At 46.5% G+C, this 20,291-nt stretch overlaps 1 protein-coding gene across 3 annotated transcripts in view; it reads left to right on the top strand.

Annotated features, from left to right (window-relative positions):
• Nucleotides 1–19,695, top strand: part of LSM14A (LSM14A mRNA processing body assembly factor) — a 399,547-nt gene extending 379,852 nt beyond the window's left edge. For all 3 annotated transcript variants that reach the window (XM_069216478.1, XM_069216476.1, XM_069216475.1), the window contains one exon: nt 19,399–19,695. In XM_069216478.1, the coding sequence (XP_069072579.1) occupies nt 19,399–19,422 (24 nt within the window). In that variant the 3' untranslated portion in view covers nt 19,423–19,695. The remainder of the gene's footprint in view (nt 1–19,398) is intronic.
• The last annotated feature ends 596 nt before the right edge of the window (nt 19,696–20,291 follow it).

The raw sequence follows: 20,291 nt of genomic DNA, 5'->3' as shown, positions 1-20,291 counted from the left end.
TGCCAATTGTGGATACAAAAGTACAGGTTAGGGAAAGAACACTGGTGCTGGGGCCTGGTTAGCAGGCCTCAGCACACTTTCAATTGTAAACATAGCATCAGCAAAGGCAAAAAGTCAGGGGGCAACCATGCCAAGGAGGCATTTCCTTACAATGCCCTTAAGCCAACAGCAGTTATCTGGCACACAGGTGGACACAGCCATAGAAAAAAAGAAAAAGGATGCCGACACAGCCAAAGCGATGGGAGCGCTTTATTCATCCCAATACAGAGGGACATTTCGGAAGCCTCAGTATACGGGAGGGTTTCAGGCCACAGCCCTCAGAGCCATCCACCTCACAAAGCCCTCATATCAAACACAATATCAAAGGGGGGGGGGGGTTTGAGGGTCCTTCAGAGGGCAATTTCCCAAATCCAGGGGAAAATTCCAATCTGCAAAGCAAGCCACTAACAAGCAGTGACTTTGCCATCACCTTCCCCCAACACACATCCCCTGTGGGAGGAAGACTGAAAATGTTCCACAATCTGGTCAAACATCACAACAGACACATGGGTACTATCAATTATCCAACATGGTTACTGCATAGAATTCACACATTTTCCCCCAAATATTTCCCCAAAAGCGCACAAACTATCATCGCAACATCTGGAAATGTTACAGAGGTGCAGGCACTATTCACCAAACAAACCATAGAACTAGTGCCTCATCAAAAAGGAACAGGGGTCTATTCCCTGTACTTCCTCATTCCCAAAAAGGACAAGACGCTAAGGCCAATATTAGATCTCAGGACTCTCAACCTCTACATTCAATCAGAACACTTCCACATGGTGACACTACAAGATGTATTCCCATTACTGCAACAGGGAGAATACATGTCAACAATGGATTTAAAATATGCATATTTTCACATACCCATCCATCCAGCTCACAGAAAAATACCTTGGGTTTGTTATACAGGGGAAACATTACCAATTCAAGGTGTTACCCTTCGGGATAACAACAGCCCCCGAGTATTTACAAAATGCCTTGCCGTAGTGACAGCATACATAAGGAGACAACACATGCATGTATTCCCATATCTCAACGATTGGCTAATAAAGGCCAACACTCAAAAAAAATGTCATCACACACGTTATGTAATAGATACCCTACACACACTAGGGTTTTCAATAAATTATAAAAAATCACACCTGCAACCATCCCAAATTCAGCAGTACTTGGGAGCTACACTCAAAGGGCGCTTGCAAGTCCAAGCCCACAAAGGGTGCAATCATTCCACACCATGTTGCCAAAAATACAGCCAAATCATCACTACACAGTCCGATTTGTGATGAAGCTCCTAGGCATGATGGCATCATGCATCGCAATTGTCCCAAACGCACGGTTACACATGCAGCCCTTACAACAGTGCCTTGCAAAACAATGGTCGCAGGCACAGGGTCATCTCCAAGATCTAGTGTTGATAGACCGCCAAACACACTATTCGCTTCAGTGGTGGAATGCCACAAATTTAAACAAAGGGCGGCCTTTTCAAGACCCTGTGCCTCACGCCATTCTCACAAGATGCATCAATAATTGGGTGGGGAGCACACCTCAGCAATCACAGTATGCAGGGACAGTGGGGCAGCAAGCAAAAGCTGCTACACATAAATCACTTAGAGCTGCTAGCAGTCTTTTGCACTAAGAGCCTTTCAACCTCTTCTGGCGCACAAATACATTCTTGTCAGAATAGACAATATGACAACAATGTACTACTTAAACAGGGGGGAACACACTCATCGCAACTTTGCCTCCTAGCACAAAAAATTTGGCATTGGGCAATTCACAACATTCACCTAATAGCTCAATACATTCCAGGGATTCACAATCAATTAGCAGACAACGAGTGGAAAATACATCCTCAGTGTAGGAAGTTGGCTCTGTATGTGCTATTTCAAAGTAAGGAATAGCATGCACAGAGTCCAAGGGTTCCCCTTAGAGGTAAAATAGTGGTAAAAAGAGATAATACTAATGCTCTATTTTGTGGTAGTGTGGTCGAGCAGTAGGCTTATCCAAGGAGTAGTGTTAAGCATTTGTTGTACATACACATAGACAATAAATGAGGTACACACACTCGGAGACAAATCCAGCCAATAGGTTTTGTTATAGAAAAATATCTTTTCTTAGTTTATTTTAAGAACCACAGGTTCAAATTCTACATGTAATATCTCATTCGAAAGGTATTGCAGGTAAGTACTTTAGGAACTTTAAATCATAAAAATTGCATGTATACTTTTCAAGTTATTGACAAATAGCTGTTTTAAAAGTGGACACTTAGTGCAATTTTCACAGTTCCTAGGGGAGGTAAGTATTTGTTAGGTTAACCAGGTAAGTAGGACACTTACAGGGCTTAGTTCTTGGTCCAAAGTAGCCCACCGTTGGGGGTTCAGAGCAACCCCAAAGTTACCACACCAGCAGCTCAGGGCCGGTCAGGTGCAGAGTTCAAAGTGGTGCCCAAAACACATAGGCTTCAATGGAGAAGGGGGTGCCCCGGTTCCAGTCTGCCAGCAGGTAAGTACCCGCGTCTTCGGAGGGCAGACCAGGGGGGTTTTGTAGGGCACCGGGGGGGACACAAGCCCACACAGAAATTTCACCCTCAGCAGCGCGGGGGCGGCCGGGTGCAGTGTAGAAACAAGCGTCGGGTTTGTAGTGTTAGTCTATGGGAGATCTCGGGATCTCTTCAGCGCTGCAGGCAGGCAAGGGGGGGGTTCCTCGGGGAAACCTCCACTTGGGCAAGGGAGAGGGACTCCTGGGGGTCACTTCTCCAGTGAAAGTCCGGTCCTTCAGGTCCTGGGGGCTGCGGGTGCAGGGTCTCTCCCAGGCATCGGGACTTAGGATTCAAAGAGTCGCGGTCAGGGGAAGCCTCGGGATTCCCTCTGCAGGCGGCGCTGTGGGGGCTCAGGGGGGACAGGTTTTGGTACTCACAGTATCAGAGTAGTCCTGGGGTCCCTCCTGAGGTGTTGGATCTCCACCAGCCGAGTCGGGGTCGCCGGGTGCAGTGTTGCAAGTCTCACGCTTCTTGCGGGGAGCTTGCAGGGTTCTTTCAAAGCTGCTGGAAACAAAGTTGCAGCCTTTCTTGGAGCAGGTCCGCTGTCCTCGGGAGTTTCTTGTCTTTTCGAAGCAGGGGCAGTCCTCAGAGGATGTCGAGGTCGCTGGTCCCTTTGGAAGGCAGGAGACAGGCCGGTGAGTTTCTGGAGCCAAGGCAGTTGTCGTCTTCTGGTCTTCCTCTGCAGGGGTTTTCAGCTAGGCAGTCCTTCTTCTTGTAGTTGCAGGAATCTAATTTTCTAGGGTTCAGGGTAGCCCTTAAATACTAAATTTAAGGGCGTGTTTAGGTCTGGGGGGTTAGTAGCCAATGGCTACTAGCCCTGAGGGTGGGTACACCCTCTTTGTGCCTCCTCCCAAGGGGAGGGGGTCACAAGCCTAACCCTATTGGGGGAATCCTCCATCTGCAAGATGGAGGATTTCTAAAAGTTAGTCACTTCAGCTCAGGACACCTTAGGGGCTGTCCTGACTGGCCAGTGACTCCTCCTTGTTGCTTTCTTTGTTCCCTCCAGCCTTGCCGCCAAAAGTGGGGGCCGTGGCCGGAGGGGGCGGGCAACTCCACTAAGCTGGAGTGCCCTGCTGGGCTGTGACAAAGGGGTGAGCCTTTGAGGCTCACCGCCAGGTGTCACAGCTCCTGCCTGGGGGAGGTGTTAGCATCTCCACCCAGTGCAGGCTTTGTTACTGGCCTCAGAGTGACAAAGGCACTCTCCCCATGGGGCCAGCAACATGTCTCTAGTGTGGCAGGCTGCTGGAACCAGTCAGCCTACACAGATAGTTGGTTAAGTTTCAGGGGGCACCTCTAAGGTGCCCTCTGTGGTGTATTTTACAATAAAATGTACACTGGCATCAGTGTGCATTTATTGTGCTGAGAAGTTTGATACCAAACTTCCCAGTTTTCAGTGTAGCCATTATGGTGCTGTGGAGTTCGTGTTTGACAAACTCCCAGACCATATACTCTTATGGCTACCCTGCACTTACAATGTCTAAGGTTTGGCTTAGACACTGTAGGGGTGCCATGCTCATGCACTGGTACCCTCACCTATGGTATAGTGCACCCTGCCTTAGGGCTGTAAGGCCTTTCTAGAGGGGTGACTGATCTATACATGCATAGGCAGTGAGAGGCTGGCATGGCACCCTGAGGGGAGTGCCATGTCGACTTACTCATTTTGTTCTCACCAGCACACACAAGCTGGCAAGCAGTGTGTCTGTGCTGAGTGAGGGGTCTCTAGGGTGGCATAAGACATGCTGCAGCCCTTAGAGACCTTCCTTGGCATCAGGGCCCTTGGTACTAGAAGTACCAGTTACAAGGGACTTATCTGAATGCCAGGGTGTGCCAATTGTGGATACAATGGTACATTTTAGGTGAAGGAACACTGGTGCTGGGGCCTGGTTAGCAGGGTCCCAGCACACTTCTCAGTCAAGTCAGTATCAGGCAAAAAGTGGGGGGTAACTGCAACAGGGAGCCATTTCTTTACACTCAGGTACTACACAAACACTTTCGTCAGTGGGGGACACCAGACATACATCTGTTCGCCACAAACCAAAACGCAGAATGCCAAAACTTTGCGTCCAGGTACCCACACTCTTAGTCCAAGGGCAAGGCTCTATGGATCAACTGGTCAGGGATATTTACTTACGCTTTTCCCCCTTTCCCACTCATTCCATTTCTAGTCAACAAACTGCGTCAAAACAAACTCAAACTAATACTTATAGCACCAACGTGGGCACGCCAGCCCTGGTACACCACACTGTTGGACCTTTCAATAGTACCTCACGTCAAGCTCCCAAACAAGCCAGATCTGTTAACACAACACAAACAGCAGATCAGACACCCCAATCCAGCGATGCTCAATTTAGCAATCTGGCTCCTGAAATCTTAGAATTTGGTTATCTATACCTGCCAAATGAGTGTATGGAAGTCATTAAACAAGCAAGAAAACCTACCGCTAGGCAATGTTATGCAAACAAATGGAAAAGATTTGTTTTCTATTGCCAAGCAAAACACATAACTCGGTTAGAAGCATCCAGACATAGTAGGATATTTACACCACCTACAAAAAGCAAATCTAGCTTTTACATCCATCAAAATACATCTCACTGCAATTTCTGTCTATTTGCAAAATAGACAAAATCCCTATTTAGGATACCAGTCATTAAAGCATTCATGGAAGGTCTAAGACGAATCATACCTCCAAGAACTCCACCAGTACCCTCGTGGAATCTTAATATTGTACTTACACGACTTACGGGCCCACCATTTGAACCCATGCACTCTTGTCAGATCCAATTCTTAACTTGGGAAGTAGCATTTCTAGTGGCAGTCACTTAATTATGAAGAGTTAGTAAAATACAAGCTTTCACGATTCGAGAACCATTTATACATGTACACAAACATAAAGTTGTACTACGCACGAATCCAACATTTCTACCAAAAGTCATCTCTCAGTTTCATTTAAACCAGACTGTGTGTAAGGAAATGCCTCCTTGGCATGGTTACACCCTGACTTTTTGCCTTTTTTGATGCTAAGTTATGATTTGAAAGTGTGCTGGGACACTGCTAACCAGGCCCCAGCACCAGTGTTCTTTCCCTAAACTGTACCTTTGTCTCCACAATTGGCACAACCCTGGCACTCAGATAAGTCCCTTGTAACTGGTACCCCTGGTACCAAGGGCCCTGATGCCAGGGAAGGTTTTCTAAGGGCTGCAGCATGTTGTACGCCACCCTAGGAACCCGTGTAGAATTTGAACCTGTGGTTCTTAAAATAAACTAAGAAAAGATAATTTTCTATACAAAAACCTATTGGCCTGGAATTGTCTATGAGTGTGTGTTCCTCATTTATTGCCTGTGTGTATGTACAACAAATGCTTAACACTACTCCTTTGATAAGCCTACTGCTCGACTACACTACCACAAAATAGAGCATTAGAATTATCTCTTTTTGCCACTATCTTACCTCTAAGGGGATCCCTTGGACTCTGTGCATACTATTCCTTACTTTGAAATAGTGCATACAGGGCCAACTTCCTACATTGGTGGATCAGCGGTGGGGTACAAGACTTTGCATTTGCTGGACTACTCAGCCAATACCTGATCACACGACAAATTCCCAAAATTGTCATTAGAAATGGATTTTTGCAATTTGAGCTATTTTTCTAAATTCTTAAAAGTCCTGCTAGGGCCTTGTGTTAGTCCCTGTTTAGCATTCCTTTTAGAGTTTAAAAGTTTTGTGAAAGTTTGAATTAGAACCTAGAACTAGTTTTAGATTCTTAAAAAGTATTCCAACTTTTAGAAGCATAATGTCTAGTGCAAAGATGAATGTGGAGGAACTCAACCTCACACCTTACCTCCATCTTAAGATGAGGGAGCTAAGGTCACTCTGCAAAATAAAGAAAATTACAATGGGCTCCAGACCTTCCAAACTACAGCTCCAGGAGCTTTTGGCAGAGTTTGAAAAAGCCAACCCCTCTGAGGATGGCAACACAGAGGATGAAGATAGTGACTTGGAGGAGAATTCTCCCCCTCCAGTCCTACTTAGGGAGAACAGGGCTGCTCAAGCCCTGACTCCAAATATACTAGTCAGAGATGCTGTTTCCCTCACAGGAGGGACCAGCACATCTGAAATCACTGAGGATAACTCCAGTGAAGAGGACATCCAGTTAGCCAGGATGGCCAAAAGATTGGCTTTGGAAAGACAGATCCTAGCCATAGAAAGGGAAAGACCAGAGATGGGCCTAGGACCCATCAATGGTGGCAGCAACATAACTAGGGTCAGACATGTTGAAAATCCCTAAAGGGATTGCAACTAAATATGAATATGGTGATGACATCACCAAATGGTTCACAGCTTTTGAGAGGGCTTGTGTAACCAGAAAAGTGAACAAATCTCACTGGGGTGCTCTCCTTTGGGAAATGTTCACTGGAAAGTGTAGGGATAGACTCCTCACACTCTCTGGAAAAGATGCAGAATCTTATGACCTCATGAAGGGAACCCTGATTGAGGGCTTTGGATTCTCCACTGAGGAGTATAGAATTAGATTCAGGGGGGCTCAATAAACCTCGAGCCAGACCTGGGTTGATTTTGTGGACTACTCAGTGAAAACACTGGATGGTTGGATTCAAGGCAGTGGTGTAAATAATTATGATGGGCTGTACAATTTATTTGTGAAAGAACACCTGTTAAGTAATTGTTCAAATGATAAACTGCATCAGCATCTGGTAGACCTAGGACCAATTTCTCCCCAAGAATTGGGAAAGAAGGCGGACCATTGGGTCAAGACTAGGGTGACCAAGACTTCCACAGGGGGTGACCAAAAGAAAGGGGTCACAAAGCCTCCCCAGGGGAAGAGTGTTGAGATATCCAAAAACAAAAATAGTAAAGAGTCTTCTTCAGGCCCCCAAAAACCTGCACAGGAGGGTGGGCCCAGAGCCTCTTCACAAAACAATTTTGGGTACAAGGGTAAAAACTTTGATCCCAAAAAGGCCTGGTGTCGTAGCTGTAATCAGCCTGGACACCAAACTGGAGACAAGGCCTGTCCCAAGAAAAGTACCACTTCAAACTCCACTCCAGCTAACACTGGAATGGCCAGTCTCCAAGTGGGATCAACAGTGTGCCCAGAGCAAATCAGGTGTCACACTGAAGCTACATTAGTCTCTGAGGGTGGGGTGGATTTAGCCACACTGGCTGCCTGGCCTCCTAACATGCAAAAATACAGGCAGCAGTTCCTAATTAATGGGACAAGTGTAGAAGGCCTGAGGGATACAGGTGCCAGTGTCACCATGGTGACAAACTGGTTTCCCCTGGTCAATACCTGGCTGGACAAACTTATCCAGTCACCCACGCTGACAATCAGACTAAAGTACATCTCATGGCTATGGTAACTTTAGAGTGGGGAGGGGTCAATGGCCTGAAACAGGTGGTGGTCTCCTCAAATATCCCAGTAGACTGTTTGCTTGGAAATGACCTGGAGTCCTCCGCATGGGCTGAGGTAGAACTGAAAACCCATGCAGCCATGCTGGGTATCCCTGAACTGGTGTGTGTCAAGACAAGGGCACAGTGCAAGGCTCAGGGTGAAAAAGTAGAGCTGGAGTCTGGAAAAAGGGCCCAGCCTACCAAGAGGAAAGGAAAGTCAGCTGGGAAACCAGCTGCAACACAACAACAAAAAGAGAACCTCTCTTCTCAGGAAGAAGTTCTGCCCTCTGAGGGAACTGAGCCTATGGAGTTAGAACCTTATCAGGTTGAGCTCTTAGGCCCAGGGGGTCCCTCAAGGGAGCAGTTGTGTAAGGGGCAAGAAACCTGTCCCTCTCTTGAAGGCCTTAGGCAGCAAGCTGTTGAAGAGTCCAATGGCAAGAAAACTGGAACACATAGGGTCTATTGGGAAGATGGGCTCCTGTACACTGAGGCAAGAGATCCCAAACCTTGTGCCACTAGGAGAGTGGTAGTGCCTCAGGAGTTCAGGGAGTTCATTCTGACCTTAGCCCATGATATTCCCCTTGCTGGGCATTTGGGACAAACCAAGACGTGGGAGAGACTAGTCAACCACTTCTACTAGCCCAACATGTCCCAGAAAGTTAAGGAGTTTTGTGTCTCCTGTACCACCTGTCAAGCCAGTGGCAAGACAGGTGGACATCCAAAGGCCCCCCTCATTCCACTTCCAGTGGTGGGGGTCCCCTTTGAAAGAGTGGGTGTGGACATAGTGGGTCCACTTGAACCTCCCACAGCCTCCGGAAATATGTACATCCTAGTAGTAGTGGATCATGCTACTAGGTATCCTGAAGCTATTCCCCTTAGGTCGACTACTGCCCCTGCAGTAGCCAAGGCCCTCATTGGTATCTTTACCAGAGTGGGCTTCCCTAAGGAGGTGGTGTCTGACAGAGGTACCAACTTCATGTCAGCATACCTGAAACACATGTGGAATGAGTGTGGAGTGACTTATAAATTCACTACACTCTATCATCAACAAACTAATGGCCTTGTTGAGAGATTCAACAAGACATTAAAGGGCATGATCATGGGGCTCCCAGAAAAACTCAAAAGGAGATGGGATGTCCTCTTGCCATGTCTGCTTTTCGCTTACAGAGAGGTGCCTTAGAAGGGAGTAGGGTTCTCACCCTTTGAACTTCTGTTTGGCCACCCTGTAAGGGGACCACTAGCTCTTGTGAAAGAAGGCTGGGAGAGACCTCTTCATGAGCCTAAACAAGACATAGTGGACTATGTACTTGGCCTTCGCTCAAGGATGGCAGAGTACATGGAAAAGGCAAGTAAAAACCTTGAGGCCAGCCAACAGCTCCAGAAGTTTTGGTATGACCAAAAGGCTGCAATGGTTGAATTTCAACCAGGGCAGAAAGTCTGGGTTTTGGAGCCTGTGGCTCCAAGGGCACTCCAGGACAAATGGAGTGGCCCTTACCCAGTGCTAGAGAAGAAGAGTCAGGTGTAGGAAGTTGGCTCTGTATGTGCTATTTCAAAGTAAGGAATAGCATGCACAGAGTCCAAGGGTTCCCCTTAGAGGTAAAATAGTGGTAAAAATAGATAATACTAATGCTCTATTTTGTGGTAGTGTGGTCGAGCAGTAGGCTTATCCAAGGAGTAGTGTTAAGCATTTGTTGTACATACACATAGACAATAAATGAGGTACACACACTCAGAGACAAATCCAGCCAATAGGTTTTGTTATAGAAAAATATCTTTTCTTAGTTTATTTTAAGAACCACAGGTTCAAATTCTACATGTAATATCTCATTCGAAAGGTATTGCAGGTAAGTACTTTAGGAACTTCAGATCATCAAAATTGCATGTATACTTTTCAAGTTATTCACAAATAGCTGTTTTAAAAGTGGACACTTAGTGCAATTTTCACAGTTCCTAGGGGAGGTAAGTTTTGATTAGTTTTACCAGGTAAGTAAGACACTTACAGGGTTCAGTTCTTGGTCCAAGGTAGCCCACCGTTGGGGGTTCAGAGCAACCCCAAAGTCACCACACCAGCAGCTCAGGGCCGGTCAGGTGCAGAGTTCAAAGTGGTGCCCAAAACACATAGGCTAGAATGGAGAGAAGGGGGTGCCCCGGTTCCGGTCTGCTTGCAGGTAAGTACCCGCGTCTTCGGAGGGCAGACCAGGGGGGTTTTGTAGGGCACCGGGGGGGACACGAGTCCACACAGAAATTTCACCCTCAGCGGCGCGGGGGCGGCCGGGTGCAGTGTAGAAACAAGCGTCGGGTTCGCAATGTTAGTCTATGAGAGATCTCGGGATCTCTTCAGCGCGGCAGGCAGGCAAGGGGGGGGGTTCCTCGGGGAAACCTCCACTTGGGCAAGGGAGAGGGACTCCTGGGGGTCACTTCTCCAGTGAAAGTCCGGTCCTTCAGGTCCTGGGGGCTGCGGGTGCAGGGTCTCTCCCAGGCGTCGGGACTTTAGGTTCAAAGAGTCGCGGTCAGGGGAAGCCTCGGGATTCCCTCTGCAGGCGGCGCTGTGGGGGCTCAGGGGGGACAGGTTTTGGTACTCACAGTATCAGAGTAGTCCTGGGGTCCCTCCTGAGGTGTCGGGTCTCCACCAGCCGAGTCGGGGTCGCCGGGTGCAGTGTTGCAAGTCTCACGCTTCTTGCGGGGAGCTTGCAGGGTTCTTTAAAGCTGCTGGAAACAAAGTTGCAGCTTTTCTTGGAGCAGGTCCGCTGTCCTCGGGAGTTTCTTGTCTTTTCGAAGCAGGGGCAGTCCTCAGAGGATGTCGAGGTCGCTGGTCCCTTCGGAAGGCGTCGCTGGAGCAGGATCTTTGGAAGGCAGGAGACAGGCCGGTGAGTTTCTGGAGCCAAGGCAGTTGTCGTCTTCTGGTCTTCCGCTGCAGGGGTTTTCAGCTGGGCAGTCCTTCTTCTTGTTGCAGGAATCTAATTTTCTAGGGTTCAGGGTAGCCCTTAAATACTAAATTTAAGGGCGTGTTTAGGTCTGGGGGGTTAGTAGCCAATGGCTACTAGCCCTGAGGGTGGGTACACCCTCTTTGTGCCTCCTCCCAAGGGGAGGGGGTCACAATCCTAACCCTATTGGGGGAATCCTCCATCTGCAAGATGGAGGATTTCTAAAAGTTAGAGTCACCTCAGCTCAGGACACCTTAGGGGCTGTCCTGACTGGCCAGTGACTCCTCCTTGTTATTCTCATTATTTTCTCCGGCCTTGCCGCCAAAAGTGGGGCCTGGCCGGAGGGGGCGGGCAACTCCACTAGCTGGAGTGTCCTGCTGGGTTGGCACAAAGGAGGTGAGCCTTTGAGGCTCACCGCCAGGTGTGACAATTCCTGCCTGGGAGAGGTGTTAGCATCTCCACCCAGTGCAGGCTTTGTTACTGGCCTCAGAGTGACAAAGGCACTCTCCCCATGGGGCCAGCAACATGTCTCGGTTTGTGGCAGGCTGCTAGAACTAGTCAGCCTACACAGATAGTCGGTTAAGTTTCAGGGGGCACCTCTAAGGTGCCCTCTGTGGTGTATTTTACAATAAAATGTACACTGGCATCAGTGTGCATTTATTGTGCTGAGAAGTTTGATACCAAACTTCCCAGTTTTCAGTGTAGCCATTATGGTGCTGTGGAGTTCGTGTTTGACAGACTCCCAGACCATATACTCTTATGGCTACCCTGCACTTACAATGTCTAAGGTTTTGTTTAGACACTGTAGGGGTACCATGCTCATGCACTGGTACCCTCACCTATGGTATAGTGCACCCTGCCTTAGGGCTGTAAGGCCTGCTAGAGGGGTGTCTTACCTATACTGCATAGGCAGTGAGAGGCTGGCATGGCACCCTGAGGGGAGTGCCATGTCGACTTACTCGTTTTGTCCTCACTAGCACACACAAGCTGGCAAGCAGTGTGTCTGTGCTGAGTGAGAGGTCTCCAGGGTGGCATAAGACATGCTGCATCCCTTAGAGACCTTCCTTGGCATCAGGGCCCTTGGTACTAGAAGTACCAGTTACAAGGGACTTATCTGGATGCCAGGGTCTGCCAATTGTGGATACAAAAGTACAGGTTAGGGAAAGAACACTGGTGCTGGGGCCTGGTTAGCAGGCCTCAGCACACTTTCAATTGTAAACATAGCATCAGCAAAGGCAAAAAGTCAGGGGGCAACCATGCCAAGGAGGCATTTCCTTACATCAGGTCACCTACCTGGTGGACCTGGGCACTAGCAGGGGCCCCAAGAGGGTGATCCATGTGAACCGCCTTAAGCTCTTCCATGACAGGGCTGATGTGAATCTGTTGATGGTAACAGATGAGGATCAGGAAGCTGAGAGTGAACCTCTCCCTGATCTTCTCTCATCAAACCCTAAAGATGGTTCAGTAGATGGAGTGATCTATTCAGACACCCTCTCTGGCCAACAGCAATCTGACTGCAGGAAGGTCCTGCAACAGTTTGCTGAGCTCTTTTCCCTAACCCCTGGTCAGACACACCTGTGTACCCATGATGTGGACACAGGAGACACCATGCCTGTCAAAAACAAAATTTTCAGACAGTCTGACCAAGTTAAGGAAAGCATCAAGGTGGAAGTCCACAAGATGCTGGAATTGGGAGTAATTGAGCACTCTGACAGCCCCTGGGCTAGCCCAGTGGTCTTAGTCCCCAAACCTCACACCAAAGATGGAAAGAGAGAGATGAGGTTTTGTGTGGACTACAGAGGACTTAATTCTGTCACCAAGACAGATGCCCATCCCATTCCTAGAGCTGATGAACTGATAGACAAATTAGGTGCTGCCAAATTCTTAAGTACCTTTGACTTAACAGCAGGGTACTGGCAAATCAAAATGGCACCTGGAGCAAAAGAAAAGACAGCATTCTCCACCCCTGATGGGCATTATCAGTTCACTGTTATGCCCTTTGGTTTAAAGAATGCCCCTGCCACCTTCCAAAGGTTGGTGAATCAAGTCCTTGCTGGCTTGGAGTCCCTTTAGTGCAGCTTATCTTGACGATATTGCTGTCTTCAGCTCCAACTGGCAGGATCACCTGGTCCACCTGAAGAAGGTTTTGAAGGCTCTGCAATCAGCAGGCCTCTCTATCAAGGCATCCAAATGCCAGATAGGGCAGGGAACTGAGGTTTACTTGGGGCACCTTGTAGGTGGAGGCCAAGTTCAGCCACTCCAGCCTAAGATCCAGACTATTCTGGACTGGGCAGCTCCAAAAACCCAGACTCAAGTCAGGGCATTCCTTGGCTTGACTGGGTATTACAGGAGGTTTGTGAAGGGATATGGATCCATTGTGACAGCCCTCACAGAACTCTCCTCCAAGAAAATGCCCAAGAAGGTAAACTGGACTGTAGAATGCCAACAGGCCTTTGACACCCTGAAACAAGCAATGTGCACAGCACCAGATCTAAAAGCTCCAGATTACTCCAAGCAGTTCATTGTGCAGACAGATACCTCTGAACATGGGATAGGGGCAGTTTTGTCCCAAACAAATGATGATGGCCTTGACCAGCCTGTTGCTTTCATTAGCAGAAGGTTACTCCCCAGGGAGCAGCGTTGGAGTGCCATTGAGAGGGAGGCCTTTGCTGTGGTTTGGTCCCTGAAGAAGCTGAGACCATACCTCTTTGGTACTCACTTTGTAGTTCAAACTGACCACAGACCTCTCAGATGGCTGATGCAAATGAAAGGTGAAAATCCAAAACTGTTGAGGTGGTCCATCTCCCTACAGGGAATGGACTTTATAGTGGAACACAGACCTGGGACTGCCCATGCCAATGCAGATGGCCTTTCCAGGTTCTTCCACTTAGAAAATGAAGACTCTCTTGGGAAAGGTTAGTCTCATCCTCTTTCGTTTGGGGGGGGGGGGGGTTGTGTAAGGAAATGCCTCCTTGGCATGGTTACCCCCTGACCTTTTGCCTTTGCTGATGCTATGTTTTGAATTGAAAGTGTGCTGAGGCCTGCTCACCAGGCCCCAGCACCAGTGTTCTTTCCCTAATCTGTACTTTTGTTTTACACAATTGGCACACCCTGGCATCCAGGTAAGTCCCTTGTAACTGGTACCCCTGGTACCAAGGGCCCTGATGCCAGGGAAGGTCTCTAAGGGCTGCAGCATATCTTATGCCACCCTGGGGACCCCTCACTCAGCACAGACACACTGCTTGCCAGCTTGTGTGTGCTGGTGAGGACAAAACGAGTAAGTCGACATGGCACTCCCCTCAGGGTGCCATGCCAACCTCACACTTCCTATGCAGTATAGATAAGTCACCCCTCTAGCAGGCCTTACAGCCCTAAGGCAGGGTGCACTATACCATAGGTGAGGGCACCAGTGCATGAGCACTGTGCCCCTACAGTGTCTAAGCCAAACCTTAGACATTGTAAGTGCAGGGTAGCCATAAGAGTATATGGTCTGGAAGTCTGTCAAACACGAACTCCACAGCACCATAATGGCTACACTGAAAACTGGGAAGTTTGGTATCAAACTTCTCAGCACAATAAATGCACACTGATGCCAGTGTACATTTTATTGTGAAATACACCCCAGAGGGCACCTTAGAGGTGCCCCCTGAAACCTTAACCAACTACCCGTGTAGGCTGACTGGTTTTAGCAGCCTGCCACACTCGAGACATGTTGCTGGCCACATGGGGGAGAGTGCCTTTGTCACTCTGTGGCCAGTAACAAAGCCTGCACTGGGTGGAGATGCTATCACCTCCCCCGGGCAGGAGCTGTAACACCTGGCGGTGAGCCTTAAAGGCTCACCCCCTTTGTTCCAGCACCGCAGGGCACTCCAGATAGTGGAGTTGCCCGCCCCCTCCGGCCACGGCCCCACTTTTGGCGGCAAGGCCGAAGGAAATAATGAGAATAACAAGGAGTCGTCACTGGCCAGTCAGGACAGCCCCTAAGGTGTCCAGAGCTGAAGTGACTCTAACTTTTAGAAATCCTCCATCTTGCAGATGGAGGATTCCCCCAATAGGGATAGGAATGTGACCCCCTCCCCTTGGGAGGAGGCACAAAGAGGGTGTACCCACCCTCCGGGCTAGTAGCCATTGGCTACTAACCCCCCAGACCTAAACACGCCCTTAAATTTAGTATTTAAGGGCTCCCCTGAACCTAAGAATTTAGATTCCTGCAACCTAAGAAGAAGAGGACTGCTGAGCTGAAAAACCCTGCAGAGAAGACGGAGACACCAACTGCCTTGGCCCCAGCTCTACCGGCCTGTCTCCCCCCTTCGGAAGAAAACTGCTCCAGCGACGCTTTCCCCAGGACCAGCGACCTCTAAATCCTCAGAGGACTGCCCTGCTCTAAAAGGACCAAGAAACTCCAGAGAATTTGTTTCCAAAGGAGCAACTTAAAGGCAACAGCGTTTCCCGCCAGAAGCGTGAGACTTGCAACCCTGCACGCGGTGACCCCGACTCGACTGGTGGAGAAACAACACTTCAGGAAGAACCCTCCGGCGACTCCGAGACTGTGAGTAACCAAAGTTGTCCCCCCTGAGCCCCCCCACAGCGACACCTGCAGAGGGAATCCCGAGGCTCCCCCTGACCGCGACTGCCGGACTCCCAGATCCCGACGCCTGGAAAAGACCCTGCACCCGCAGCCCCCAGGACCTGAAGAATCGGAACTCCAGTGCAGGAGTGACCCCCAGGAGGCCTTCTCCCTTGCCCAGGTGGTGGCTGCCCCGAGGAGCCCACCCCCCCCCCCCCTTGCCTGCCTGCATCGCTGAAGAGACCCCTTGGTCTCCCATTGATTCCAATTGAAAACCCGACGTGTGTTTGCACACTGCACCCGGCCGCCCCTGTGCTGCTGAGGGTGTACTGTCTGTGCTAACTTGTGTCCCCCCCCCCCGGGTGCCCTACAAAACCCCCCTGGTCTGCCCTCCGAAGACGCGGGTACTTACCTGCTGGCAGACTGGAACCGGGGCACCCCCTTCTCCATTGAAGCCTATGCGTTTTGGGCACCACTTTGACCTCTGCACCTGACTGGCCCTGAGCTGCTGGTGTGGTAACTTTGGGGTTGCTCTGAACCCCCAACGGTGGGCTACCTTGGACCCAAACTTGAACCCCGTAGGTGGTTTACTTACCTGCAAGAACTAACAATTACTTACCTCCCCTAGGAACTGTGAAAATTGCACTGTCTAGTTTTAAAATAGCTATGTGTTTTATTTGAAAAGTATATATGCTATTGTGATTATTCCAAGTTCCTAAAGTACTTACCTGCAATACCTTTCATGCAAAGTATTACATGTAGAATTTGAACCTGTGGTTCTTAAAATAAAGTAAGAAAAGATAATTTTCTATACAAAAACCTATTGGCCTGGAATTGTCTCTGAGTGTGTGTTCCTCATTTATTGCCTGTGTGCATGTACAACAAATGCTTAACACTACTCCTTTGATAAGCCTACTGCTCGACCACACTACCACAAAATAGAGCATTAGAATTATCTCTTTTTGCCACTATCTTACCTCTAAGGGGAACCCTTGGACTCTGTGCATACTATTCCTTACTTTGAAATAGTGCATACAGAGCCAACTTCCTACAGGCACTATGGCATGATGACAGTGCCCAAACTGGTAATTTACAGACTCTGTGATCAGGCCTCCATTTTGTTTTCCTCATTTAGGGTGCATTCCTTTCCTAGAATTATGGCTTGCTGCGAACTATCATACATGTAGGGTTTTGGAACCCTCCAACCTCAAGTCTTCCTCAGTCGGACTCGGTACCACATACTAGATGTCAAATGGGCTCTCATGTACTACATTCACAGGACCAAGCCCTTTCACAAAGCTGCTTGATTGTTAGCAGCATTTGTAAACAACTTGCATATGTCCAAACCAATACTAGATAGCAGAAGGATGCAGAGCATATGAATATACAGCACTATACGCTGCGAACAGCTGCATCAAGAGCAAATAAGGTTCCTTAGATGATGACATTGAGGCAAACACCTATGGAGGTACTGTTACAGCAATGTTTTACAACACATTACACCATGTATTGTGTGTGGTTGAAAATATGTTGTCTTACTATTTGGCCTATGTAGGAAGTTTTTCCAGATCATGCTAGATTACAACAGATGTTTATCATGTTTTAGAATGCAGAATTTGGCAGAGTCATTGTGTGAGGAATTGTGAGGCAGCCACACAGTTTATGGTTTTGGTAAGCTGGTAGCTTGGATCAGCTCTCCTGCTCCCGGTTGCATTTTTTATTTTTATTTTTATTTTTATTTTTAGATCATAGTCCACTAAGTTGATGTTACTGCACAGGGTTGTCTATTGTGAGGTTTTTATGTTTTTGAGGAGGTGTAGGGTGGGAGGGGCGTGATGGCCGGGAGATCTGCTGGGGTGGATTTTGTTACAATCATCTCTTACATGAATGTGATGACGAGATGTTAAGAAGGTGCCATAATTTGCAGTTAGTTTCGACCTGCGGTAGTGGACTAAATTAATCTTTCTATGGCCAGTGGTATGTGGTGGAGCTCTCCAGTTTTTCCATGCCAGTCCAAATAATTAGTTTGTTGTTGTGGATTGTTAAAGTACTGGGTGATAAGATCTGTAAGAAGGCCAATCAGTATGGGGGAATTATACAGCTTGTTTGAACTAGTCTGCTCCACGACCAATGACTGTTATACTGTTAGTATTACCGTGGGAAAGGAGGATTATGTATTAATCTGTTAACAAACAATATCCTGGTTAGACACAGGTCAGACCTTCAACTTTCCTGGACAGACAACTTTGTTAGTGTGTTTGTGAATGTGAGGGAAATGATCCGGTTGTGTTTTTGCAGATCTGTGGACTGTAGATTGTACTTGAAGTAATGACTGTTATTCCAGGTTCTTTATCCTTATTATGGGATTGTGGAAATTCTCTTGGCAACAGCATTGGTTTCACCTATGTTCTGAACTGTAATTGCATCTGTATATTTCAATTATAGGCTGGTAGCACATCCTAGAGAGTGGCAGCTTGTATTGAGAAAGCAGTGCCTCCTACGGATTTCTTAAATAAGGCGGTATGATGATCTTTGATGCAAGCCTGGAGCATAGTGCTGTTTTTCTTGTAACCATATATTCAAAGCAGGAAGGGATAATTTAACACAGTCTGGATGATATATTCTATTGCAGGGAAAGCTGAGAGGTGGTTAAAACAAATTTAGTCCTAAAATGACACCCTGTTAATGCAACATTCCTGATGGCGAAGTATGTTGGTCAGTTATACTATGAATCTGAACATTAGAAGTTTCAATAAAAAAAACATATTGAAGACACTGTAGTTTGTAATGTTACATTCCAGCACTTTGAGTAATGTTGGCAAAACACGTATATTGGAACAATAAACTAGAGCAATCTAAGTTGGTATCAAAAAGGGAATTTGTGACAAGTTAATTTAGGTAGCTGAAAGTGTGGCAACACAATGAAAAATGTTTACATACCTCCTTACCACTTGTTTGCACTTTTTTGTTTTTCATTATATCCGCTACTGGTCTTGACAGCCATTGAGCTATGCCTGTTAACAGGGTCAAAATCAGCAGGTCATTTCCTTGTGAAGGAATATTCAGCCTTAGAGAAGACTGTTAATTGTGATTTCATGATAGGATTTAAAACTTCATTGTAATATCAGTCGAAGTTGCTAGACGAACCAGTATTGCATTTTCTGTATTCATCAATTAAAAAAAAAAAACTCAGTCCATTAACTGTGTAACCTGTTGAATGGCTTCCTGGATGTTGTGAGTTGAACAACAAACTGAGTGAGGCACGGATTACATTTTTTGATAACTGAAGAGCAACATGTGCCTCAATGGAGAAAATGTAGTTGTGTGTCTTACAATGTGATAGACTTGTTACAATCACCAGTAAAGTTTATGGATTAAGTAATATTCTCTAATCCTAATGCTTAATAATTGTCTCAAAACAATCCTCACCTGAATCAGATAACCAAACAGTTTGGTGTGCATTGAAGTCTGGATATGTCTTTGATATGCATGCAGACATGTTAAGAAAAAAATGTTTCCTTAACAGGTAGCAAGTTTCGTACATTGTCAGAAGGTGGCTAAAATCCCTTTTTGTGTGTAGGTTGGTTGATGTGCAAACGTATGTTCATCTAACACAACTCCTTACTTCATTACTATTTTGTTATTTACACCATGAATTCTATATGAATGCACTTGCGTTTTAAAAAACAATTTATGAAAACGGCAAACAACTTGATTTAGAATATTTTTTATATGTATGGAATTGTCTTGTTTGATTTCTTTAACTTAGTAAGTTCTACTGAAACTTGCATCTCTTTGACACCATCACCAGTCTGAGTCTGGATTCATTCAAAATGTTTTATCAGAAATAAAATTGCGATAAGTAATATGCCAGTTACTGCAAATGTTTCATTTATTGACATGTTTATTTTTCTTTTAGAAAGACAACAAAGTTGCTGCATAGCCTCCTTAGAAACTGGTTACCCAATTTTTTGATGTTCGCGATCCAGATGATTTTGATGCAATCTTTATGAAGAATGAAGAAGTTATCTTGCTGTAAACCTGTCACCAGCACTAGAGTGTAACTGCTTGGCTTGAAAAAAGGTTGAAATGCAGTTTTTTTTTTTAAAGGCCATCTTTGAACATGTTGAGCATTACATTTATTTAAAAGGCTGAAGGATAGGTAATTTTCTTATGTATAGTAAAACGGAACAAAATAAAGCAGTACTTCGATGGAGCTGAGTATTTTTTCATCACTATGAAGATTTTTCTTAAATTGTATTTGATAATTGCTGCAAGTTATGATTGACATGTGGAAAGCCGTCGAAACTGTGAGTTTGACCCAGAGGTGTTTTTTTTTTTTTTTTTTTTTTTTTGGAAATCCTGTAATATCCTTTTTGAAATTCTTGTATTTTGTCAACTACTTTGGGTGCTTGATAAGTAGAGTGCTTGCTTTGTGTGAGTCTACATTGCAGTTATTGTTTCTTGGGCAAAGGATTTTTTTTATTTGTATAGTTGTAAAATTGCATTATATCCCATTGCCAAAGAAACATTGAGAACTTGTATAGCTGTATAAAAAAGGAATAACTATTTTTTCTGTTTTAAGAGTAATAATTTTTAGTCTGCAACCATGCTGGTGTCACTGCAAAAGTTAAAATGCTAAATAATAGCTGTACGTTTTCCTTATTAGCTTTTTCATGTTTAATTGGTTCTGGTTTATACTTGGAGCCAGGAAGCATTGGCTTGCCGTTTAATAAACAAAACTGGATTTACGCTGTCCTCCAGTGCAGAAACTCAAGTTTGTGATTTCTGGCATATCACAGGATTCATCCA

Source organism: Pleurodeles waltl, chromosome 12, assembly GCF_031143425.1.
Source record: "Pleurodeles waltl isolate 20211129_DDA chromosome 12, aPleWal1.hap1.20221129, whole genome shotgun sequence".
NCBI classification, from domain to species: domain Eukaryota; kingdom Metazoa; phylum Chordata; class Amphibia; order Caudata; family Salamandridae; genus Pleurodeles; species Pleurodeles waltl.
Note: the sequence above shows the minus strand (reverse complement) of the source record. Positions and strands in the feature narration are given on the sequence as shown.